We start from the raw sequence: 27,123 nt of genomic DNA, 5'->3' as shown, positions 1-27,123 counted from the left end.
TGTGCAGTTATTTTCGCGAGGACGGCTAAGTCGGTGACCCTTGGGGGTCAGTACGAAACCTTGGCGGGGCTTCCCCTAAGTGAAAAAGACTACCGCCAGCTCGTGTCTGATGAGACGATGCTGGCGTGTAAGTTAATTTCCCCGGGCCAGACTTTGGCCTTGAGGAGACCGCGGACCATCCCCGCTGCTCGCGAGATGGCGCCCATCCCCGAGGAGGAGGCCGCGGATGAGGACGAGGAGGACGAGGTGCCCCTCGTGCGCCGGAAGCGGGCTCTAGAGGTCGCCCAGGAGGTCAATGCAGAGAGGACCCAGTTCGGGGCAGCAGACGGCCCCTCCGGCCAAGGTAACCCTTACTTATTTAGGGACTTAGACAGGGCCGCTGCAGACCTACGGCTTGCTAGGTTTAACCCCAGCCAACTCGTTCACCGCCGCCAAAACGACCCAGACTGCGACATCACTCTACTCCAGTGTGTTGACCAGCTCGTGTTGCGTCATGACATGGGCCGCCCTAAGGGTACCGTAGTAGTAGATAATACCCTGGCCTTTAGGTCGGCCTTCTTTGAGGAGTACGGGACCAACCTTAGGTCGTGGCCCTCCCTTCTGGAGGGTGTAGTAGCTTCGGGTCTTAGGCAATACGTAGAGGAGTCCAGTCCTGAGGTGGATCCGGACCCAGAGCCTCCTCTCACCCATGAAGTCATTATCTTAGACTCCCCCGTAGAAGCTCCGGAGCCGGAGGTCGTGACAATAGATTCCTCCCCTAGCTCGAAGGGTAGGACCCTTTTCAATACATACTTAAGCTTTGCCTTTTTTTTTGTTTTGCACATAAATATTTTTACATGCATATTAATGCTTTGCTGTCTTTGTTTCAGACAAGGAGATGTCGCAGCTCGGGGACAATGTTCTGCGGTCTATGTTCCAGGGGGGAAACCCCTCCTCCGGGTCCTCCGGGCCCTTGGTGAAGAGGCTCCGGTTGGCCAAGAAGACCACTGGGACTTCTTCCAAGTCTCCTGCCAAGGGGAAAAACCAAGGCCCTGTTGCCATAGAGAAAGTGCCCCCACCCCCTCCTACAGTGGAGAAAATGGCTCCACCTCCTCCGCGACCTCCTATCCCTACTCGGGAACAGAAGGTGCCCACTGGGACCTTGCCAGCTCCGACCCCCGACGTGCGCGTCTCGGTCAACCCCTAGTCCTTGGAGAAAATCCTCGAGGTCTTTATGGGGACGGTCTACGAAACCGCGACCAACATGGTGGATCATTGCTACAACGCCACCTCGAGGGACTTGCGAGAGATCGAGACAAGGAGCCCCGAGAACGTGATGGAGTCTTCATTGGGGATGACCCTCACGGTAAGTTGGCTTTACCACTGGTTCTTCCTGTTTGTTTTTTTTTTCTAAGGCACTTGCCTTATCATCTTTTTATGTTGCAGGTGGCTTTGGCTCTCCACCGGAGCATATCTCAGTCTAGGGCCAGGATCGAAGAGATCAGGGGCGAGCACCAGGCTGCTCAGGTCGCCCTTGCGTCCGCTCAACAACAGGAGCAGGATGCCAAGGCGGCCCTGGCGACTGCCCGAGAAAGCGAGAGGGTCGCGCAGGCCGCTTCGGCTGCTGCGCAGACCGAGTTGAAGGCATCTTGGACCAAGCTGCTGGAGGCCGAGGCTACCAAGGTCGCCCTGGACGCCGCAAAGGTCGAGCTCGAGGAGGCCAAGGCTGCTCTGGTGGTGGAGAGGGCAGCTTCCAGCTCCTCCATGGAGGCCATGTTGTACCACTGTTGGGCCTTCAACCAAGATGGTGACTTTTCCTTCTTAGGGTCGGACGTGTGGGGGTCCTTTTTGGAGAAGTTTAAAGCTCGCCTTCAACAAGAGGCGCCCTCCGAGACCGGGGAGACTTCCACTGCCACCGAGCAGGATGGCGAGGGGGTGACTTCATCAGAGCGGCCTGGTGGGGCTTAGGATTTTCCTCCTTTCCTTTTGTTATTTACTTTTTTCTTATTTTTAACTTTTCATTACGAGGTTTTTATCCTCGAAACAATTGGTATCCCCAAATTTATTTCAATTTATTTACATATTTTTGCCTCGACCTTACTGTTACTTCTCTTCAATGCATTTGGTGAGAACTTAGTTTCTGTTGGTGCTGTGATTGACATCTTATGCTTTTTAGGAAAAAAACATATGTTAATCAATTTGAACCAACTTCTAAGATTTAGGACCTGGTTGTATCCAGGATATTAATTTGAAAACTTAGTTCGCGTCAATTCTTTATCGATATCTCGTACTTTTTAAGAAAAACATCGATCAATCAATTTGAACTAACTTCTAAGTTTTAGAACCTGGTTATATCCAGGATATTAATTTTAAAACTTAGTTCGTGTCAATTCTTTATCGATATCTCGTGCTTTTTAAGAAAAACATCGATCAATCAATTTGAACTAACTTCTAAGATTTAGGACCTGGTTGTATCCAGGATATTAATTTGAAAACTTAGTTCGTGTCAATTCTTTATCGATATCTCGTGCTTTTTAAGAAAAACATTGATCAATCAATTTGAACTAACTTCTAAGTTTTAGGACCTGGTTATATCCAGGATATTAATTTGAAAACTTAGTTCGCGTCAATTCATTATCAATATCTCGTGCTTTTTAAGAAAAACATCGATCAATCAATTTGAACTAAATTCTAAGTTTTAGGACCTGGTTATATCCAGGATATTAATTTGAAAACTTAGTTCGCATCAATCCTTTATCGATATCTCGTGCTTTTTAAGAAAAACATCGATCAATCAATTTGAACCAACTTCTAAGATTTAGGACCTAGTTATATCCAGGATATTAATTTGAAAACTTAGTTCGCGTCAATCCTTTATCGATATCTCGTGATTTTTAAGAAAAGCATCGATCAATCAATTTGAACTAACTTCTAAGTTTTAGGACCTGGTTATATCCAGGATATATGCCCCCCAAGTAATCAGGAAAGGGTCTTTCATTATTACTTGAGTTTACACCCACAAACATATATAATAATGTAAAAGACTAGCTGTTATTACTTAATAAACAAAAGATGGCCTTTCCAATTAAGCCTTACAAAGATATTATTGATAATATTTCTTCAAGTGGATAGCATTCCAAGTCCGTGGGACTGCTTCTCCATTAAGCCAAGCTAGCTTGTAGGTTCCTTCTTTCATGACCTCGGTTATTTGGTAGGGCCCTTCCCAGTTTGGTCCCAACACTCCATCCTTGGGATCTTTTCTAGCAAGGAAGACTCTCCTGAGTACCAGGTCGCCAACGCTAAAGATGCGTTTCTTGACCTTTGAGTTGAAATAACGAGTGACCTTTTGTTGATAATGCACGAGCTGCAGCTGTGAATCTTCTCGTTTTTCGTCAATCAGGTCGAGGGACGCGCAGAGCAATTCGTCATTCCGGTCTTGGTCAAATGCCTGGACTCTATGCGAGGCTACCTTTACTTCAACAGGAAGGACTGCCTCACTCGCGAAAGCCAGGGAGAAAGGAGTATGACCCGTCGACGTTCGATGTGAGGTCCGGTATGCCCGCAGTACCTGGGGGAGCTGTTCTGGCCAGACTCCCTTGGCTTCGCCTAGTCTTTTCTTAAGGCTTGCCTTTAGCGTCTTATTGACGGCCTCGACCTGCCCATTGGCCTGGGGATAGGCCACGGAGGAGAAGCTTTTAACAATGTCGTGCCTCTCACAGAATTCGGTGAAGAGGTCGCTATCGAACTGCGTTCCATTATCTAACACGATCTTCTTTGGCAGCCCGAATCGGCAGATAATGCTCTTGACCACGAAGTCGAGGACTCTTTTTGAAGTGATCGTTGCCAGGGGCTCTGCTTCTGCCCACTTGGTGAAGTAGTTGATAGCCACCACCGCGTAACGAACTCCTCCATTTCCAGTAGGGAGGGCACCAACTAAGTCAATCCCCCAAACCGCGAATGGCCACAGGGACGAGATCATCTTCAGCTCGACCGGGGGAGCTCGGGCAACTGTGGCAAATCGTTGGCACTTGTCACATTTTTTGACGTAGGAGATCGAGTCCTTTGACAGAATGGGCCAGTAATACCCTTGCCTTAATATCTTCAGGGCCAGGTTTTGCCCCCTAGTGTGATCTCCGCAAAAACCCTCATGCACTTCCTGTAAGATGGACTTCGCCTCGCCTGGCAGAACACACCGTAGGAGAGGTAAAGAGTGTCCACGCCGATATAATGTCCCATCTGTCATTGTATACCTTGGAGCCTAGTAAAGTACCCTCCTTGCGCCATTTCGCTCCTCGGGTAACTTTCCTGCTGTGAGATACTCGAGGATGGGAGTCATCCAAGTCGGTCTGGCGTCAATCATCTCGATCTCCGCCCCGACTTCCTCTATGTTGGGTCGTTCCAAGAACTCTACCGGAACCAGCCCCAAAGTCTCTGCCTCCCCCGAGGTAGCGAGCTTTGTGAGGGCATCCGCGTTGGCATTCTGCTCCCGAGGTATCTGCTCGATTGAGCCACGCTCAAACGCGGATAGCTCGCTCTTTACCTTGGCCAGGTAAGCAGCCATCTTGGTTCCCCGTGCTTGGTATTCCCCTAACACTTGGTTTACCACGAGCTAGGAATTGCTGTAACACTGAACAGAGTTGGCCTTCAGCTCCCAGCCCACCCTTAGCCCAGCCAGTAAAGCTTCGTATTCAGCCTCGTTGTTGAATGCTTTGAATCTGAATCGCAATGACGAGTGGAATCGATGTCCTTCTGGGGATATCAATATGATTCCAGCCCCAGAGTCGCTCTCGTTAGACGAGCCATCTACGAAGACCTTCCACGAGGCCTGGGCTAAGGAGGCCTGGACTGACTCTTTTACAGGATCTTCTCGGAGTCCTGTGCACTCTGCCACAAAATCAGCCAGGGCCTGGCTTTTTATTGCAGTTTGCGGTACGTACAATATCTCAAATTAGCTGAGTTCAATAGCCCACTTCAATAGACGTCCCGATGCTTCAGGTTTTTGGAAAACCTGCCTTAAAGGCTGATCGGTTATGACGTGTATTGAGTGGGACTGGAAATACGGCCTGAGCTTTTGGGAGGCCGTAATGAGACAGAAAGCCATCTTTTCCATCAATGGATACCGGGATTCAGCTCCGAGAAGCCTCTTGCTGATGTAATAGATTGGCTTTTGAGATTGGTCTTCTTCTCGGACTAATACGGTGCTAGCTGCTTCTTCCGTGATAGCTAGGTAAAGGAAAAGAGGCTCTCCTATCGTTGGTTTGGATAATATGGGCAGCTCGGATAAATGTGCTTTCAGGTCGAGGAAGGCACGTTCGCATTCCTCGGTCCACTCGAATTTCTTATTCCCTCGGAGCAGGTTGTAGAATGGCAAACACTTGTCAGTATATTTAGAAATAAACCGATTGAGGGCCGCCACCCTTCCTATCAGACTTTGAACGTCCTTTCGCGACCGGGGTGAGGGCATCTCGAGTAGCGACCTGATCTTATCGGGGTTTGCTTCTATTTCCCTCGTCAGGGCGGATTAAGCTAAGTCGCGGCCGCTCCGCTCTACCATCCTCCGTGTCCTGTGCTTGGCTGTCTGAGCGGGGTGAAGGATGGCTGGCCGGGGCGGGCTGTCGTCGCGAGCCCTCCTCGGATCTCCTTCGCGAGCTCCCTCGAGCCCTCCTAGGTGCACTCGAGGGCGGAAGTGAGCTAGGAGTTGAGGTCTGGACCGATCGGTTGAATTGCTGCTCGACCCTAGGAAGTTCCTCAAATGCGGTTTCCTGGTGGTGCGACGTGGGAGTAGAATTTGATGTTGAGGGTCTGACCGTCCGACTGGGCCTGGACCGGTTACCCCGGCGGGGCTTATGGGTCTCACCATGCCTGTTTCCGATGTTAGCGTCGGCTGTAAGAGGGGGTAGTCGGGCCAAAACTTCTTGAATCTGCTTGTTAGCTTTCGCCAGCTGACTCCTCAACTGTGCATTCTCCATTTCTACCATCGTGTAGAAATCCGGGTTCGGATTAGGCGGCCGGGGAGTCGAACTTCCGGTGTCGTCTTGGCCCATTGGCTGCTTCCCCGGTCGCTACTGAACCTCAGGGTTCTGCTCATCGGACATGGCAGCATGGTGGGCCTCCTGCCCATCACGTTGGTCCGCCTCGTTCCCATGTTTCGAGCGAGTAACTACCATGGTTGGGTATTTGCGATAGCACCATCTAAAAGCTCTCAATGAAAGCACCAAACTGTTGACGCGGTTCTTCAGCAACAGATAATTATATGAATAAGGAGAGGGATTAGTGCTAAATGATGAACCGTAATAGATGAATGATCTCAAAGGAAGATTATAACTCGAATACTTTTTTAGGTGGTTCGAAGGTTAAAATCCTTCTAGTCCACCAGTCAATATTATTGATATATCTCTGATATTCCTTACAGGGTATTTCTTTACAAATTAGAAGCCAACCCTTTGCAACTCCCAGGGTCTCCATATTTATAGGGAGAGGACACCTGGGTGTTGGCAAAGGAGGTCATCCCGTGACCTTCTTACCCATCATGTCACTTCTGTGACATTCATGATTAATTCCTAAAACCTGACAATGAAGTGTGGTCTAATCAGTAGGAAAGGGGGATAATGGGCCGCATGACCCAAACCAGTCGTGGGGTGTCTGAACACGCACGTTTATGCTGCGTGTCCGAGAATTCAGGAATGGGGTAGACACGTGATGTCTGATATATGCACGTTTACATTGCGTGGTTGACTTTATAAAGGGTCGGAGGTGTCAGCTCCAGCTCGTACCCCGAGCTTGATGTAGTCTCAACTCGTGGTGTCCACACTGCTAACCCGATGCCTTAGTAATCTCACTAAACCTTTGGCTATCTCGAGCTAAAGAGGTAGAGACTTGTAATAGCAGCTCCGGGTAGGTGTGATAACTCTACAAAATAGAGTTATTTTACCACATTTTATAAGCCAATTGTTGCTTAGTTCTTGAGTTTTAAATTAATTTATCAATTTTTTAAGTAATTTTGAATTTATTAGTTTTATTTGGATTTTATGTATTTTTATTTATTTTTTGTATTTATTTTGTTTAATTATGTTGTTACTAATTTATGTGTGTTTAATTTCTTTATGTAGGTGTATTTGTTGGGGCAAATGAAATGTTGATAAAATGTTGGTATAAAGAAATGAAGAAATCAAGCCCAAAATGAAAGGCTCAATCCAATTATTGACAATGCCATGTCATCAATCCATGTGCTTCTTTCTCCACCATTGGATTTGTAACTATAGGAAAAGGTGACAATTTTGAGTATGAATCCATGTGCTTTTTTTTAGACCAATAGGAGTGTTATCCTTTACCAAAGAATTTATCTATAAATAGGAGTTTCATTTCACAATTTCAAGCACACCTTCTCTTACACCACTTCTTCCATCTCTCTATTCTCTCCATCTTTTTCTTTTCTTAGATTAGTTTTTATGTATTTTTAGAGGAATAATTTGGAGGTTCCTCCTCCAAATTTTCCTATTTATGTTGTAATTTTTATTTTGTTTTTGATAGTTATGGGTTTCTAATCCACTTAAAATTATTAAGGTGGAAGATGAACCAAGATATAACTATATAGTGTTTATTTTATGTTGACCTCCCAAAATGAGCAATAAAGTTTATGATTTTTCTTCTTCTAAATATTTCTTTCATCTATAATATCATGTATTTTAGATTGTTAGAACATATTTTACTTGGTTATTAATTATGCAAAAATATAGTATTCTTTTATTAAGATGTGTCATTAAATTGTTCGCATCCAATGCTTAGAACAAAAATACTATAGTTTGCTTTAGAAATAACATTATTTGATTTTTTTTTTGTAGTTTCATTAAATTGATTCACAACTAATGCTTTGAAGTTATACTATTAAAGTGAAGGAAAATCTATATTTTTGAATTAAAGAGAGCTTAAAGGAAGTATAATGTTTTGGAAAAGGTAATTAGATTGATTTCAATTATCACTAAAAATTGGGAAGTCAACATATTAATAAATATTATTATTTATATTTTGTGGATTCTAAAATCTTAATAATTTTATAAATAACTATTAAAAAGAAATCTTTTTAGTTTATTTATTTTAATTTTTTTTTAGTATTTTCTTTCTTTATTTTAAAACAAAACACATTAATCTTTGGAACTAGGTTAGAAATTTATTTCACTTTGGTAAAAATAGTTTTCTCTTTTGATTTAAGTCAACTCCTTTGGGTTCGACCTCGTGCTTACATAAACACTATTCTATAAATATGATTCATGCGCTTGCGAGTATAAATTTTTAAAACATACCCGTTTTGGGTTCAACAAGGTGGCTTCCACATGGCTGATAGAATTATGCCTTTTTCCAGCTCGCTAATAACCTGTGGATATTTAGGTCGTACAAGTAATTACCAAATTAATTAAACCATGTGAATTAATTAAAGTGTGGAATGGTAATTAACTGTTTAAATAGATTGCAGTTCTGTCGGGATAGAATCTGAACTTGTCACGACAGAAACTGAACACAATAAAAAGACATTGCAAAACAATAAAGAACACAATGAATTTTTTACAAGGTTCAGAAATCCTTTTAGATAACCTACTCCTTGGGGCCACGCCCAGAGAATAAAACCAATTAATAAATAATCACAAGTACAAAAATATTGACTTAAACAAAACAAGAGTCCCCCTTGAGATTTGCCGTAACTTTGTTGTACTTCTCTTCACTAATCTGATCTTGATTGAAACGCTCAACCACTTGAACTCCCTTCAATGGCCAGCGAGTGCTTGCATCCTCCCGACACAAGGCTTGTAAAAATCTTCTCCCAAAGACTATAAAAGTTGTATTCAAATTACAATGTGTATTCACTCATGTACATGGTATAAACTCACCACAAAAAACTAAACACTCATATTTCTACAAGATCACGTGAATACTATGATCTTGAATACAAATACGAAACTCTCACAAATATTACAATACACTCACAAATTATGCACAAAAGAGTTCACTTTTCTCACTGTCTTTAGAGCCCTATTTATAGAGTCATTTTTCGTGCTCATAAAGACCGAGAAAGAATCTCCTAATAAAGGCAAGAATAATTGAAGATATTCTTGATTGATGAAGAGTTGCCTTTTTTAGAAGATGCTGATCCGACAAATACGATTTTGGTGGGGACAGCTCAGACCTATGTCAGATCAAAATCAGCTCAAAATAGAAAGAACAATTAATGACATTAAGGATTCAGTTTCCTAAATTTCAATTCTTGAGCTGCACGAAAATATATAAACAAATATTCCAGAAATGACTTTCGGTAAGTACTGAATATTTGCAAGATATAACTTCCCTTTATAAACAAATTGGGACAATACAAAGCTAAATAAGGAAGCTAATATAATCCGAAATTCACAAAAAGGGAATGTGAATTTCCAAAAATTACAATAAAGAGAAACAACCAATTTATCTTTTTAAAAATGATATTTCTATAAAATATGCCAATTATAGGATTTACAATCTCCCCCTTTAGCAATTTTATAGACAAAGAATATATATTTTTAAAAGATCCCTGCAAAACACAAGTAAGTGCTTAAAATCACAAGAGTCACAAAATGACTCCCCCTGCGAAAGATAACCAAAGCACAAGATAAAATAGTTAACAAAAACCAATGAGAAACAGCAGGTCAAACAACAGAATCAAAATACCAAGAATAGAGTTACTCTTTCTCCCCCTCATTGTCTAAGAAAATGCCAAAGAACAAAGGAAACGAAACCAAAAGAAAGACACATCTAGTGTTCTTTTACATTTATCAAAAGAAAATAAAAATAGAGTGAAAAGAACTGTAACCATCATGGAGCAGGAGAGGTGGATGCACTGATAATGGCCAACGAAGCAAGAATTTGGCGTTGACTATCCTCCATGAGAGTGAACAGGTCAGAAAGACTTGTAAGACTTGTCTGGACAGAAGCGAGATCAGTCGGGACAGCAGGAGTGTCAGTCTCCTCGGTCTTCATGGCTGCTAGAAGAGAAACAAATGGAGACACACAAAGAACGAAAACCTAAACAACTTGGGTACAAGTGAGCGAGAAAGAAAAACAAGAAAACACTGAGAATTAAACAGCCAAGGTGAATCCGAATATATGGAGAATTCGGGGAACAAATGAGGCAAGTTCAAAAATTGGTAACTGGATTTTATGTGATAAATGCCAAAATATCTCCTTTTTAAAACAAATTCTTCCACACCTCAAAATTAGAAACTTTTTGAATATTTTAGAATATATTGAGATAAAACAAATAAATTGCATCAATTAATTTTTCAAACCTTTTTTTAAGTACATGGTTCAAAACAGATTTTATTTTATCATTTTTTTTATTTTGTTAAAAAATTGCCGAAAATATAATGCAAATTGCCATACCATATGTGTCCATGTAAATGTCAAGTCCTGTTCAAAAGAAACAAGATAACCATATTTTTCACAAATTAGATAAGTGAGTTATAATTCAAATACTAAGTGACAATAATTCGAAAAATATACCAATCACAAAACATATTTTTATCAATTCATTATATGTATGAGTCTTACAACCATCTTACACAGTCTAGTCACACAGGCATGAGTGTGTGCATGTGTAATCAGTTTGGCGTTTCTTTTTGGCCTTTTAAAGCTAGGGTCATTGCCCATATTTGGCAATCGTAGCCTTTTTCAAATTGTAACCATAATGGAGGCTATAACTCTTATACTGATGGTAGCCCTTTACATTGGTAGAGTATCCTCCAATATAATTGCTAATTACTTGGTACCAACTTACTCAATGTCGGCTTTCACACATCAGTATAGGTAGCACTTTTCCAAAATGGAGCCTAAAAAAGAAACTGGATTAAGGAAAGCTCATACACACAATGATTTGATCAAATATAAATTGAATGGTCTATAATTTTTCAAATATGGTTTTTTATTCCAAACAAAGTATAAGATTTATAACGATCATTTTCTAACCTACAAAAAATATGCCCATCAAATTTCTTCCAAACAGGACAAGAGATTTACACAAACACATATGCAAGGCAAGATAATCAATTTATTGGCAATTTCAAATAAACAAACCCCCAAGGATTTCCTGAGGGAATCGAATCTGACCGTGTCTAAAGCTTTAGTAAAAATATCTGCAATTTGTTTGTTAGTCTCAACATATTCTAAAATCAATGTTTTGTTTTCAACAAGTTCCCTAATAAAATGATGACGAATGTCAATATGTTTGGTACGAGAGTGCTGAACAGGATTTTTGGAGATATTAATAGCACTTGTATTATCACAAAAAATGGTTAAAGTTTTAATATCAAACCCATAGTCAGCCAACATTTGTTTCATCCACAAAAGTTGAGTACAACAGCTTCCAGCAGCAATGTACTCAGCTTTGGCTATTGACAAGGAGATGGAGTTTTGTTTTTTACTATGCCAGGAGACCAAATTGTTTCCTAAGTAAAAACAACCACCACTTGTACTTTTGCGATCATCAGTGTTTCTTGCCTAATCTGCATCACTATAACACACAAGGTTAGAATTTGTTTCTTTGGAGTACCAAATGCCTAAATCAAGAGTATTATTGATGTAATGAATAATTCTTTTTACAGCAGTCACATGAGACTCCATGGGGTTCCCTTGGAAGCGAGCACACACTCCAACATTGAAACATTTTTCATGGGAAATTTTCAAATGTTTCCCCAATCGATATGGTTCACATTTACCTAAATTCGGTAAATCATGAACATGAATTTTTCTCAAATTTTCAAACACCACATGACCATGTTTTTCATGACACAAATTAGTATCACTCCTTGTGTTTGTGTGACAATTGCATGATTGAGATAATGTGTAACAATTGTCAACAGATTTATAACCCTTCAAAACACAATTTCCATTTTGGTCAAGTACAAAACAATTATCATGAGAAAAATTTACAAACAAGTTTTGGTCACAAATTTGACTTATACTAATTAGATTAGTTTTAAGTCCATCAACCAAAAGAACATTTTGAAACTTTGGTAGTCCTTCATAATTTAGAGTGCCACTACCAAGTACCTTACAAGACTTACCATCACTAAATGTGACTTCCCCATTTTTCAAAGTTTTGAAGTCAGTGAGTATGCTTTTGTTACCTGTCATATGCCTAGAACAACCACTATCAAAATACCAAGAGTTAAAAGCACATGTTCTAAGACAAGTAAAGGCAGCAAGACATTTGAATTCATTTTTATTCACCCATACTTTCTTAGGTCGTGTCCTTTTCTTCAAGGGCATTTGTCTCAAATGACCATGATGATTAAAGTGACTTTTTTGAAGAAAATTCATCAAGGTAAAACATTTAGGTTGAATATGACCTTTCACTCCACAGAATTGCAAATTGGAATAAAATGACCAATTTTTTTATTCTCAAAATTTCTGGTCTATTTCTCATGTGTTGTGACAGATTGAGAAGATGATGTCACATGAGTTTGAGTTGTTCCTGCAAAAAGGTCATTTGTCGAAACAATAGGAAGATTTCCAGAAATATAAATTGTTTTTCCTTTAGGTTTAGATCCATTTGATCCTAACCTAAAAAAATCACAAGCTTTTTGACCTGCAAGCAGAACATCATCCAAAACTAGGATCTATGATTAAGCAATTTGACACCTTTCACAATTTTATCAACTTCATTAGACAAATGGTTGATTTCAGAATCTTTAGCAACAATCTCAATTTCATATTTTTTAACAAGAGAGTCAAGTTCTTCATTTCTCTTCTTGAGAACTTTGTTATTGTTTGCCATCAAACGATTATCTGAACATACTTTCAACCATTGATCATACATGTTTTTGTATGATTCTTTCAAAGAATCCTCATCCAAATTGAATTCATTCGAATCACCATGGGAACCCTCATCTGTTGAAATAGTATTATTTAAACAAACAATGTTCTCATTCACCTGCACAGAAAGAGTTAAGCAAGAAAAAACAGAAGTTAAGGCAAGATTAGAATTTTCTTCCTCATCACTACTTTCAGAGTCCTGGTCACTCCAAGTGACTGCCATGACCTTCTTATTTTTCTTTAAGGTATTGGCACATTCAGATTGAATATGTCCAAAACCTTCACACTCCCTGCATTGAATACCTTTTTTATTAGTATATTCAAAAGGTTTTGAAAAATTATTACCTTTGGAGGATTTAGACATGTTTTTCTTGTTACCAATCTTTTTCATAAAATCCTTAAATTTTTTCGATAACAAGATCATTTCATCATCATCTTCCTCATCTGAGCTTTCCATTTTCTCTTTGGAAGATTTCAAGGCAATCGATTTCTCCTTCATGACAATTGGGTTCTCTTGATAGCGGATCTTTTGATTAAGTTCAAAAGTTCGAAGAGATCCCATCAATTCCTCAACTTTCAAGGTGTCAAGGTTCTTTACCTCCTCAATGGCTGTGATCTTGGATTGAAACCTGTCAGGAAGAGATCTAACAATTTTCCTAACCAAAACAGAGTCAGACAGCTTTTCTCCTAAAGAAAAATATTCATTAGCAATGTCAGACAATTCTTCATAAAACTCAGTGAGGGTTTCTTTTTCAGACATGCGAAGATTTTCAAATCTAGTGGTCAACATTACAAGCCTAGATCGCTTAACATCAGTGGTTCCTTCAAATTGAGTTTGAAGGATTTCCCAATCATCTTAGCAGACTCACAAGAGGAAATCAATTTTATATAAGTTTCACCAACTCCATTAAAAATTGCATGTAAAGCTTTATTATTATAAATTGACAATTTATCTTCTTCATTAGACCATTCAAGTTCAGATTTTACCTGTCTTACCGGATTTCGAATCTGTCTCGATAGGTGGTGTCTAACCAGTTAATATTGATCTCCAAGCCCTTTTATCAAGGGATTTGATAAAAGCTTTCATCCTTACTTTCCAGTATGGATAGTTTGTGTCATTCAGTAATGGAGGGCGAGTGATAGATCCTCCTTCTACAAAGATAGACATTTCACAAGAAACAAAACAAACGGAAAACCACAAAATCTCACTAAGAGTTTAGTGACCTGCTCTGATACCAATTGAAATTCCGTTTTTAGTAATTACCAAATTAATTAAACCATGTGAATTAATTAAAGTGCGGAATGGTAATTAATTGTTTAAACAGATTGCAGTTCTGTCGGGACAGAATCCGAACTTGTCACGACAGAAACTGAACACAATAAAAAGACAGTGCAAAACAATAAAGAACACAATGAATTTTTTACAAGGTTCAGAAACCCTTTCGGATAACCTACTCTTTGGGGCCACGCCCAGAGAATAAAACCAATTAATAAAGAATCACAAGTACAAAAATATTGACTTAAACAAAACAAGACTCCCTCTTGAGATTTGCCGAAACTTTGTTGTGCTTCTCTTCACTAATCTGATCTTGATTGAAACGCTCAACCACTTGAACTCTCTTCAATGGCCAGCGAGTGCTTGCATCCTCCCGACGCAAGGCTTGTAAAAATCTTCTCCCGAAGACTATAAAAGTTGTGTTCAAATTATAATGTGTATTAACTCATGTACGTGGTATAAACTCCCCACAAAAAACTAAACACTCATATTTCTACAAGATCACGTGAATACTATGATCTTGAATACAAATACGGAACTCTCACAAATATTACAATACACTCACAAATTATGCACAAAAGAGTTCACTTTTCTCACTGTCTTTAGAGCCCTATTTATAGAGTCATTTTTCGTGCTCATAAAGACCGAGAAAGAATCTCCTAATAAAGGCAAGAATAATTGAAGATATTCTTGATTGATGAAGAGTTGCCTTTTTTAGAAGATGCTGATCCGACAAATACGATTTTGGTGGGGACAGCTCAGACCTATGTCAGATCAAAATCAGCTCAAAATAGAAAGAACAATTAATGACATTAAGGATTCAGTTTCCTAAATTTCAATTCTTGAGCTGCACGAAAATATATAAACAAATATTCCAGAAATGACTTTCGGTAAGTACTGAATATTTGCAAGATATAACTTCCCTTTATAAACAAATTGGGACAATACAAAGCTAAATAAGGAAGCTAATATAATCCGAAATTCACAAAAAGGGAATGTGAATTTCCAAAAATTACAATAAAGAGAAACAACCAATTTATCTTTTTAAAAATGATATTTCTATAAAATATGCCAATTATAGGATTTACAATCTCCCCCTTTAGCAATTTTATAGACAAAGAATATATATTTTTAAAAGATCCCTGCAAAACACAAGTAAGTGCTTAAAATCACAAGAGTCACAAAATGACTCCCCCTGCGAAAGATAACCAAAGCACAAGATAAAATAGTTAACAAAAACCAATGAGAAACAGCAGGTCAAACAACAGAATCAAAATACCAAGAATAGAGTTACTCTTTCTCCCCCTCATTGTCTAAGAAAATGCCAAAGAACAAAGGAAACGAAACCAAAAGAAAGACACATCTAGTGTTCTTTTACATTTATCAAAAGAAAATAAAAATAGAGTGAAAAGAACTGTAACCATCATGGAGCAGGAGAGGTGGATGCACTGATAATGGCCAACGAAGCAAGAATTTGGCGTTGACTATCCTCCATGAGAGTGAACAGGTCAGAAAGACTTGTAAGACTTGTCTGGACAGAAGCGAGATCAGTCGGGACAGCAGGAGTGTCAGTCTCCTCGGTCTTCATGGCTGCTAGAAGAGAAACAAATGGAGACACACAAAGAACGAAAACCTAAACAACTTGGGTACAAGTGAGCGAGAAAGAAAAACAAGAAAACACTGAGAATTAAACAGCCAAGGTGAATCCGAATATATGGAGAATTCGGGGAACAAATGAGGCAAGTTCAAAAATTGGTAACTGGATTTTATGTGATAAATGCCAAAATATCTCCTTTTTAAAACAAATTCTTCCACACCTCAAAATTAGAAACTTTTTGAATATTTTAGAATATATTGAGATAAAACAAATAAATTGCATCAATTAATTTTTCAAACCTTTTTTTAAGTACATGGTTCAAAACAGATTTTATTTTATCATTTTTTTTATTTTGTTAAAAAATTGCCGAAAATATAATGCAAATTGCCATACCATATGTGTCCATGTAAATGTCAAGTCCTGTTCAAAAGAAACAAGATAACCATATTTTTCACAAATTAGATAAGTGAGTTATAATTCAAATACTAAGTGACAATAATTCGAAAAATATACCAATCACAAAACATATTTTTATCAATTCATTATATGTATGAGTCTTACAACCATCTTACACAGTCTAGTCACACAGGCATGAGTGTGTGCATGTGTAATCAGTTTGGCGTTTCTTTTTGGCCTTTTAAAGCTAGGGTCATTGCCCATATTTGGCAATCGTAGCCTTTTTCAAATTGTAACCATAATGGAGGCTATAACTCTTATACTGATGGTAGCCCTTTACATTGGTAGAGTATCCTCCAATATAATTGCTAATTACTTGGTACCAACTTACTCAATGTCGGCTTTCACACATCAGTATAGGTAGCACTTTTCCAAAATGGAGCCTAAAAAAGAAACTGGATTAAGGAAAGCTCATACACACAATGATTTGATCAAATATAAATTGAATGGTCTATAATTTTTCAAATATGGTTTTTTATTCCAAACAAAGTATAAGATTTATAACGATCATTTTCTAACCTACAAAAAATATGCCCATCAAATTTCTTCCAAACAGGACAAGAGATTTACACAAACACATATGCAAGGCAAGATAATCAATTTATTGGCAATTTCAAATAAACAAACCCCCAAGGATTTCCTGAGGGAATCGAATCTGACCGTGTCTAAAGCTTTAGTAAAAATATCTGCAATTTGTTTGTTAGTCTCAACATATTCTAAAATCAATGTTTTGTTTTCAACAAGTTCCCTAATAAAATGATGACGAATGTCAATATGTTTGGTACGAGAGTGCTGAACAGGATTTTTGGAGATATTAATAGCACTTGTATTATCACAAAAAATGGTTAAAGTTTTAATATCAAACCCATAGTCAGCCAACATTTGTTTCATCCACAAAAGTTGAGTACAACAGCTTCCAGCAGCAATGTACTCAGCTTTGGCTATTGACAAGGAGATGGAGTTTTGTTTTTTACTATGCCAGGAGACCAAATTGTTTCCTAAGTAAAAACAACCACCACTTGTACTTTTGCGATCATCAGTGTTTCTTGCCTAATCTGCATCACTATAACACACAAGGTTAGAATTTGTTTCTTTGGAGTACCAAATGCCTAAATCAAGAGTATTATTGATGTAATGAATAATTCTTTTTACAGCAGTCACATGAGACTCCATGGGGTTCCCTTGGAAGCGAGCACACACTCCAACATTGAAACATTTTTCATGGGAAATTTTCAAATGTTTCCCCAATCGATATGGTTCACATTTACCTAAATTCGGTAAATCATGAACATGAATTTTTCTCAAATTTTCAAACACCACATGACCATGTTTTTCATGACACAAATTAGTATCACTCCTTGTGTTTGTGTGACAATTGCATGATTGAGATAATGTGTAACAATTGTCAACAGATTTATAACCCTTCAAAACACAATTTCCATTTTGGTCAAGTACAAAACAATTATCATGAGAAAAATTTACAAACAAGTTTTGGTCACAAATTTGACTTATACTAATTAGATTAGTTTTAAGTCCATCAACCAAAAGAACATTTTGAAACTTTGGTAGTCCTTCATAATTTAGAGTGCCACTACCAAGTACCTTACAAGACTTACCATCACTAAATGTGACTTCCCCATTTTTCAAAGTTTTGAAGTCAGTGAGTATGCTTTTGTTACCTGTCATATGCCTAGAACAACCACTATCAAAATACCAAGAGTTAAAAGCACATGTTCTAAGACAAGTAAAGGCAGCAAGACATTTGAATTCATTTTTATTCACCCATACTTTCTTAGGTCGTGTCCTTTTCTTCAAGGGCATTTGTCTCAAATGACCATGATGATTAAAGTGACTTTTTTGAAGAAAATTCATCAAGGTAAAACATTTAGGTTGAATATGACCTTTCACTCCACAGAATTGCAAATTGGAATAAAATGACCAATTTTTTTATTCTCAAAATTTCTGGTCTATTTCTCATGTGTTGTGACAGATTGAGAAGATGATGTCACATGAGTTTGAGTTGTTCCTGCAAAAGGGTCATTTGTCGAAACAATAGGAAGATTTCCAGAAATATAAATTGTTTTTCCTTTAGGTTTAGATCCATTTGATCCTAACCTAAAAAAATCACAAGCTTTTTGACCTGCAAGCAGAACATCATCCAAAACTAGGATCTATGATTAAGCAATTTGACACCTTTCACAATTTTATCAACTTCATTAGACAAATGGTTGATTTCAGAATCTTTAGCAACAATCTCAATTTCATATTTTTTAACAAGAGAGTCAAGTTCTTCATTTCTCTTCTTGAGAACTTTGTTATTGTTTGCCATCAAACGATTATCTGAACATACTTTCAACCATTGATCATACATGTTTTTGTATGATTCTTTCAAAGAATCCTCATCCAAATTGAATTCATTCGAATCACCATGGGAACCCTCATCTGTTGAAATAGTATTATTTAAACAAACAATGTTCTCATTCACCTGCACAGAAAGAGTTAAGCAAGAAAAAACAGAAGTTAAGGCAAGATTAGAATTTTCTTCCTCATCACTACTTTCAGAGTCCTGGTCACTCCAAGTGACTGCCATGACCTTCTTATTTTTCTTTAAGGTATTGGCACATTCAGATTGAATATGTCCAAAACCTTCACACTCCCTGCATTGAATACCTTTTTTATTAGTATATTCAAAAGGTTTTGAAAAATTATTACCTTTGGAGGATTTAGACATGTTTTTCTTGTTACCAATCTTTTTCATAAAATCCTTAAATTTTTTCGATAACAAGATCATTTCATCATCATCTTCCTCATCTGAGCTTTCCATTTTCTCTTTGGAAGATTTCAAGGCAATCGATTTCTCCTTCATGACAATTGGGTTCTCTTGATAGCGGATCTTTTGATTAAGTTCAAAAGTTCGAAGAGATCCCATCAATTCCTCAACTTTCAAGGTGTCAAGGTTCTTTACCTCCTCAATGGCTGTGATCTTGGATTGAAACCTGTCAGGAAGAGATCTAACAATTTTCCTAACCAAAACAGAGTCAGACAGCTTTTCTCCTAAAGAAAAATATTCATTAGCAATGTCAGACAATTCTTCATAAAACTCAGTGAGGGTTTCTTTTTCAGACATGCGAAGATTTTCAAATCTAGTGGTCAACATTACAAGCCTAGATCGCTTAACATCAGTGGTTCCTTCAAATTGAGTTTGAAGGATTTCCCAATCATCTTAGCAGACTCACAAGAGGAAATCAATTTTATATAAGTTTCACCAACTCCATTAAAAATTGCATGTAAAGCTTTATTATTATAAATTGACAATTTATCTTCTTCATTAGACCATTCAAGTTCAGATTTTACCTGTCTTACCGGATTTCGAATCTGTCTCGATAGGTGGTGTCTAACCAGTTAATATTGATCTCCAAGCCCTTTTATCAAGGGATTTGATAAAAGCTTTCATCCTTACTTTCCAGTATGGATAGTTTGTGTCATTCAGTAATGGAGGGCGAGTGATAGATCCTCCTTCTACAAAGATAGACATTTCACAAGAAACAAAACAAACGGAAAACCACAAAATCTCACTAAGAGTTTAGTGACCTGCTCTGATACCAATTGAAATTCCGTTTTTAGTAATTACCAAATTAATTAAACCATGTGAATTAATTAAAGTGCGGAATGGTAATTAATTGTTTAAACAGATTGCAGTTCTGTCGGGACAGAATCCGAACTTGTCACGACAGAAACTGAACATAATAAAAAGACAGTGCAAAACAATAAAGAACACAATGAATTTTTTACAAGGTTCAGAAACCCTTTCGGATAACCTACTCTTTGGGGCCACGCCCAGAGAATAAAACCAATTAATAAAGAATCACAAGTACAAAAATATTGACTTAAACAAAACAAGACTCCCTCTTGAGATTTGCCGAAACTTTGTTGTGCTTCTCTTCACTAATCTGATCTTGATTGAAACGCTCAACCACTTGAACTCTCTTCAATGGCCAGCGAGTGCTTGCATCCTCCCGACGCAAGGCTTGTAAAAATCTTCTCCCGAAGACTATAAAAGTTGTGTTCAAATTATAATGTGTATTAACTCATGTACGTGGTATAAACTCCCCACAAAAAACTAAACACTCATATTTCTACAAGATTACGTGAATACTATGATCTTGAATACAAATACGGAACTCTCACAAATATTACAATACACTCACAAATTATGCACAAAAGAGTTCACTTTTCTCACTGTCTTTAGAGCCCTATTTATAGAGTCATTTTTCGTGCTCATAAAGACCGAGAAAGAATCTCCTAATAAAGGCAAGAATAATTGAAGATATTCTTGATTGATGAAGAGTTGCCTTTTTTAGAAGATGCTGATCCGACAAATACGATTTTGGTGGGGACAGCTCAGACCTATGTCAGATCAAAATCAGCTCAAAATAGAAAGAACAATTAATGACATTAAGGATTCAGTTTCCTAAATTTCAATTCTTGAGCTGCACGAAAATATATAAACAAATATTCCAGAAATGACTTTCGGTAAGTACTGAATATTTGCAAGATATAATTTCCCTTTATAAATAAATTGGGACAATATAAAACTAAATAAGAAAGCTAATATAATCCGAAATTCACAAAAAAGGAAAGTGAATTTCCCAAAATTACAATAAAGAGAAATAACCAATTTATCTTTTCAAAAAAGATATTACTATAAAATACGCCAATTATAGAATTTACAAAAAAGATTTTTCAGAATAAGATATCTTGGTGCATAATTAAAGAAATAGACATGCAGAAGTATAGTTAAATGAAAGATCACAACAAGCAAATATTACTGTAAAGTTTTATTAAAAAGTGACGTAGTTTACACATATCATCACTCTTTAAAAAATCTAATGGTATAAAGGGCGTATTACAACATATCATTAGACTTTATGGGTAAACGACTCGTCGTTTCTCCAAACCAAAATGAAAAATCAACTCAAGGACATGTCACACGGTCTGCTGCCGGCTACCAGTCGGTTACCTAAGATTGTCCGGTCGATCGGCTTGCCTCTTGCTTGTATTTGAGCTAATGGTGCAACGCTTACTTCAAGTTCCATAACATATTGTTTCTGAGACTGGTTCCCCTACTCTGAGCTAGGCAACAAGCCCAGTCTGAGTCGAAATGGAAGGAGAAGAAGCAAAGGAGCTCACCTGGTGCAGAGAAACGGTGCCTAAGGTTCTCAGAATCGTAAGCACGAGATTGCCTCAGAGGGAACTTGTTTCTCTTTTGCTGGTCAGCCCATGGATTTACCGCACTTTGGTCTCCTACCCGTCTCTTTGGCTGGTACGATTTTCATCTTCCCAATTATTTTTCTTTATGCTTTTTTTTAGAATTTTTTTTTATAGATTTTGTAATCTGGGTTTTGGTTCTTGTTTCAGACTATTGATTTTCAAGAGAGGAGTAATGCTGGCAGTTGCCTTATTGTTGCTCTTTCCCTGGTTTGTCTTCTATCAATTTTACTTGATACCTATCAAAATTAAAATCAATTTTACTTGATAAGATGTTATCTTTACTTGACCAACAACTAGTATTGAGTGGTGAAAAATAATGGGGGAATAATGCATTTAGCAAAGAGCTCCTTTTAAATGATATTATTGATTAATCATTGATTGTGTGAAATTGTTAAATTCTTTATGCAAAATAAAAAGAAAAGAAAAAAGGTACATTCAGATTTAGTGATAGAGGGTTACTTTGTTTGGTTTTCAAATCAATGAAGCAAACTATGTGTGTCACTGTTTATAGATTTACTTCTTTTATGTTCTAAACTATTAATGATTTTCTTCAAGTGTTTTACTGGTGTTGATTTCACTGTGCCATGTTTATAGCCGAGATATCAGCATGTGAAGCAGATAAACCTTGAATTTGCACAAGATATGGAAGAGAAAAATCTTGAACTGATTAAGAGCAAGGTAAAACACCTGACTATAAAATGACTTCGTATCAGTGCACGGCTTCGAAAGGGATCATGAGTTTACCCTAGGTTACTTTCAACAATAATTTAATCTGCTTGATAATAGAAGTCTCACCTTCAATTTTTTTCATCTTCTGCTGCAATTAAGGCTCTTGCATATCCTTAACTGGTTTCACTATAGTATATGTATAGCACAAGGGATTTCATGTGATCATTGTATATGCACTATTCACTAACACTTATTATAAGATACCAAATGCTTGTATTAAGGTTGAAGATTTTTGGTGAAAGAAAAATGACTATGAGATGGAATTGGCAGTTGTAATTTAATATTGTTCTGTGAAAATTTGTATCGTGCAAATTACGTTGATTTTCTATAAATCAAATTGACTTGTAATAAGCTTGAGCATTTTTGCAGTGTTCAGATACTATTCAAAATCTGGAGTCTTTAAATCTTAATGGCTGCCAGAAGATTTCTGATAAGGGAATTGAAGTTATAACAAGTGCATGTCCTAAACTAAAGGTCTTCTCTATTTATTGGAATGTCAGGTACATAGGTTTAGCTATTTTTAAAACTGTATGTATACTGTAGAGTAAACCATACATTGCGCCAAATAAATATATATGAATTGAATTCCAGGGCGACAGACGGTGGTATAAGAAGTTTGGTGAAAAACTGCAAACATGTCGTTGATCTAAACTTAAGTGGCTGTAAGGTATGTGAATATGTGATTACTGCTGTCCGTCCTACTTTCTGCATTGTAGATGATGCTTTAATGCACTTAGTCACAGATTCACAGTTCATAAACAACAGTTGCTTACTCATTGCTTCAATTTCACAAAAACGGTGTTCTTAATTTGCTTCAATTGATGAAAGATAAGCCTGCAATTGAATTTGAGCTATTAAAATTTATTGTTCAAGTGCCCTCATAGTTTGGAGCAATTTAATGTGACAATTGCAGAATATTTCAGACAAAAGTTTACAATTAGTTGCTGAACATTATCCAGAATTAGAATTTCTGAATTTGACCAGGTATGTAAAATATTTTCTGATGCGATTTATATTGAAATAGAAAGAAATGTTGTTAGTAAAACTTAGAAGATGCATTTTTAGTTTTCACTGTATCCCCACACATACGCAACCGAGTTTTGTATGATTTTTAATTGTGAACTTGTTGCAATTGGACAATTTGACAGTACATTTTAGTGCTGCTGAATTTGATTAGGTTGAGAAGGTGATACTCATCTGATAATTGTTCTTGCTTTTTCTTTTAAAATATTTCTTTTCTTTTCTCGTTTATAATTTATCCCAAACAAGTACGAAGTAATGAATTTATCTAGGTGGAAATCAACAACTGGTAAAAAGTAAACACTGCTATTTTCTATGGTGCTTTCTTTTCCTTTCTCTTTTATAATTTATCCCAAACAAGTAGGAAGTAATGAATTTATCTAGGGGGAACTCATCAACTGGTAAAAAGTAAACACTATTATTTTCTATGGTTATTTCATTTTGTAACTTGGTGGTTTTAGGTGTGTCAAGTTGACGGATCCGGGCTTGCGGCAAATACTGCGGAGTTGCTCTACTCTCCAAAGTCTCAATCTTTATGCCCTCTCTAGGTATTTAATGGAGTTTTTGCATGGCTTTATGTGATCCTTCTTGTTGGGGTATAATGTGCCATGTTTCAATTTTTCAGTCTCTCAGATGATACTTACAAGAGCATATCACTTCTGTCCCATCTCAAATTTTTGGATCTATGTGGTGCACAGGTAAGATCTCAGGCATTCTTAGAATACAACTATTGTATTGATGAACTGAAGACTGGTCCTAGTTGCTGCTTTTTATTTTCAGAATCTCTCAGATGAAGGACTGTTCTCCATAGCCAAGTGTCATAGCCTTGTCTCTCTCAATTTGACTTGGTAACTGGAACTGCCAACGGTCAAGTGTATCCGATGCAACAAGATATTTCTTGAATAGTTTCATAAAAAATTTCTATTTTCTGGTAGGTGTATACGTGTCACTGATGCAGGGGTCATAGCCATTGCAGAGGGTTGCAACTCACTTAATTTTCTGAGGTAATTTTCGTTTAAAAGTTGGTAGGTTTTAATTGTGAGATGCATTATAATAGGTTGAATAAAAGCCTGATTTCATCATTTCTCTCTCGAAAAAAAAAATTAGTTGATTTGCTGAGTTGTTTTGGAATGAAACATGAGCTCTCTTGATTTTGTTACATACGATCAATCTGGGATTCTACCAGCGTGCAATTAGACAAAGTTAAGAACATAATATTTGGGGTGCCTTGGCCAAACTACATCACTACTGCACCAGTAAGAAATAGAAATAGAATAAAGAGTAAATGTTTATTTGGTATCTTGTGTGTTACAAATTTGGTACCCTCTCTTTTTTATAATTATCAATCGATACTCATTGTGTGCAAAAACTACATAGTTTGTTAAGCTCGGTTTAAATTTTTAATATTCTCAGATTACTTCTCATTTTAATAATTTATTTGATTTTAAATTGTTTTATTATTTTTAAATAATTTAAATATATTTTCTGAATTCATAAAATAAAATAAATGTTTAATTAAAACTTAAAAATAATTTTAATAAACAAATTATTTTTAAAATAAATTTAATTAATTAATAAAATGAAATTAAAAAATTAGAAAGCTAATAAATTTTATTAAATAACTTTAAATAAATTTTAATTTTAATTTAATTAACAAATCAATCAAACTTTGAAACAAAAAAATGTAGGTGAGGTGGTGAGGGTGAGATTGGGTGAAATATTGATTTTTTTTTCATTAATTATATTAAAATTTAGGTTTATTTAAAGTTATTTAATAAGATTTTAATTAGTTTTTTAATTTTTAAGTCTAATTTTTTTAATTAATTAAATTTAATTTAATTTAAAAATAATTTTGTTTATTAAAATTATCTTAAAATTTTAATTAAACATTTCTTTTTTGAATTCTGAAAAAGTATTTAAATCATTTAAAAATAATTGAAAATGAAATAAATTACTAAAATGAGGGTAATTTGAGAATATTAAAAATTTAAATACATAGAGTATCAAATTAAAATTATGTAGTTTTTGCCAACAAAGAGTATCAAATTTGTATTTCAATAAAATATATGGTACAAAATGAGTGTTTACCCTTGAATAAATTTTCAGGCAAGTGAACAAAAAAACCATTTAAAACCATGTTTGAATATTCACGAGGTTGCAGTCATATAATGTTATTGCTTCTTTTGGCAAGTTTGTTTGTGAGAGTGTAATGACAATAAATATTGCAGCTTATTTGGAATAGTGGGAGTTAGTGACAAGTGCCTGGAGGCCCTATCAAGGTCTTGCTCTGATAAACTTACGACACTGGATGTGAATGGGTGTATTGGGATTAAGGTAATTTTATTTTATTTTTGTTACTTGTTTAACCTTAGTGAACTAAAACTACATTAACATTATTTGATTCTGTAGAAGCGACGCCGTACCGATTTGCTTCAGTTGTTCCCACACCTGAAGTGCTTCAAAGTACACAGCTAACATCCCGAGGCGTTGGAGTTTTTCTAAGCCATGGTTATCAAATTTACTTGGTCATCATTTCTATAGACTTGCCCATTTTCATAAAAACAAAAGAAGATTGTGTTTTTTTTTTGTTAATGCTATATACACTATGTTAACTTATCAATACTGAATTTGTAGGATCTTATTTATATAAGTTTATGCCTGCTCCTTGTTGCACAAAATAACATACAATAGAAAACATAAATACATATATAGAAGCGATTTATATAAAGAGATTTGTAAATACAACAATAAAATCATTAGATTACTTACGAGATGCGTAGCAGAATGATGACCACATCCTTTGGATTTTCTAACTTTTTGTCCTTATTGAATGGTAGGTATTGAAAGGAATCCAATTCGATTTGAAACAAGACCACAATTTACCAAGCCTTTTTCTAAAACCTAGTGTTTGTGTGGGCAAGTCTCAACACATGAGAAGAGAATTCCTAAAGAAAAAACTAAGAGAGAGTGGGTGGATAGGTAAAAAATATTAGTAGTGAATTTTTACCTTGTCACATTCATCTGTCCTAATGCATTCTGTAACACTAATATATAGGCAATTAGCTAGGACATAAAACAGGTTTTAGTTACTCATTTTAATTTGATTATTTAATAATTATAATTAATTAAATACTTGTAAAAATTAACCAATTATAAGTTTAACATTTATTTAATTCATTTTATTAATATTAATACAAATTTATCAATATTAACAAAATTGTCCCGATTGGCTATAATAATATCTTTTTGAGACTTTGCAATAAAAACTTAAAATTTTCTTATATTTTTTTCTCACAAAATATCAATAAATAATTTAACATTATTTATTTTTATTGACCTAGTCAATATGATATTTTTATAATTAATAATTAAATTAATTATTCAAAACTACTAGGTTCATTTTGATAAGAGATGACATAGAGACTATGGATCTATGAACTCAAGCTCCAATAAGTTACCATGAGTTTATTTATAACAAATAAACTCAGTGTCTTATTAATTTCACATGACTCCACTATAGACTTAGAATTGCATTCTTGAACTCATAGAACGCTTTATACAAAATGTAAATACGTTATCCATTGTTATAACTATAACCATCATTCAATCCTCTATAGATGATTTACTAATGAGACGAGTGCAAATTACCGTTTTACCCCTCGTCGGTATTATATCCTTAACTCCCACTAAGTTCCTTGTAAATGATATTTCCGTAAATTTAATTACAGAAATGAGTACTCTATCATTTAACACTTGAATCAAGATATAAGGAAATCATCATTTCACATCTTAAACAGAAGCTATAGATTTTATATCTATGATAAATATTGCCACTCAATTATATTACCAAATCTCCAATATGCAAGTATGAGCTAGTCTGTAGGGTAAGCTGGTAACGAACAAATTAAAAGACTTGAATAATACAATTAGTAGAATATTAATCCCTCATAATTAAGATTGA

At 36.3% G+C, this 27,123-nt stretch overlaps 1 protein-coding gene across 1 annotated transcript; it reads left to right on the top strand.

The window, feature by feature from the left end:
- The first annotated feature begins 21,098 nt into the window (after positions 1 to 21,098).
- Positions 21,099 to 25,821, top strand: LOC133823481 (F-box protein At3g58530). Its single transcript, XM_062256286.1, has 12 exons — positions 21,099 to 21,465; positions 21,561 to 21,620; positions 22,008 to 22,091; positions 22,512 to 22,642; positions 22,734 to 22,809; positions 23,056 to 23,126; positions 23,624 to 23,710; positions 23,788 to 23,860; positions 23,943 to 24,010; positions 24,098 to 24,166; positions 25,391 to 25,496; positions 25,572 to 25,821. The coding sequence occupies exons 1-12, from the start codon at positions 21,304 to 21,306 to the stop codon at positions 25,635 to 25,637; spliced, it is 1,053 nt and encodes a 350-aa protein (XP_062112270.1). The 5' UTR covers positions 21,099 to 21,303; the 3' UTR covers positions 25,638 to 25,821.
- The last annotated feature ends 1,302 nt before the right edge of the window (positions 25,822 to 27,123 follow it).

Source organism: Humulus lupulus, chromosome 3, assembly GCF_963169125.1.
Source record: "Humulus lupulus chromosome 3, drHumLupu1.1, whole genome shotgun sequence".
NCBI lineage: Eukaryota > Viridiplantae > Streptophyta > Magnoliopsida > Rosales > Cannabaceae > Humulus > Humulus lupulus.
This window is presented reverse-complemented; position numbering and strand designations above follow the sequence as displayed.

Bases quoted from the DNA above. Each gene is read 5' to 3' on its own strand.
- LOC133823481 (XM_062256286.1), top strand. From the start codon at position 21,304: ATGGAAGGAGAAGAAGCAAAGGAGCTCACCTGGTGCAGAGAAACGGTG. The intron at 21,466-21,560 runs GTACGATTTTCA...TTCTTGTTTCAG, and splicing joins CCTACCCGTCTCTTTGGCTG to ACTATTGATTTTCAAGAGAG. The intron at 22,810-23,055 runs GTATGTGAATAT...TGACAATTGCAG, and splicing joins TAAACTTAAGTGGCTGTAAG to AATATTTCAGACAAAAGTTT.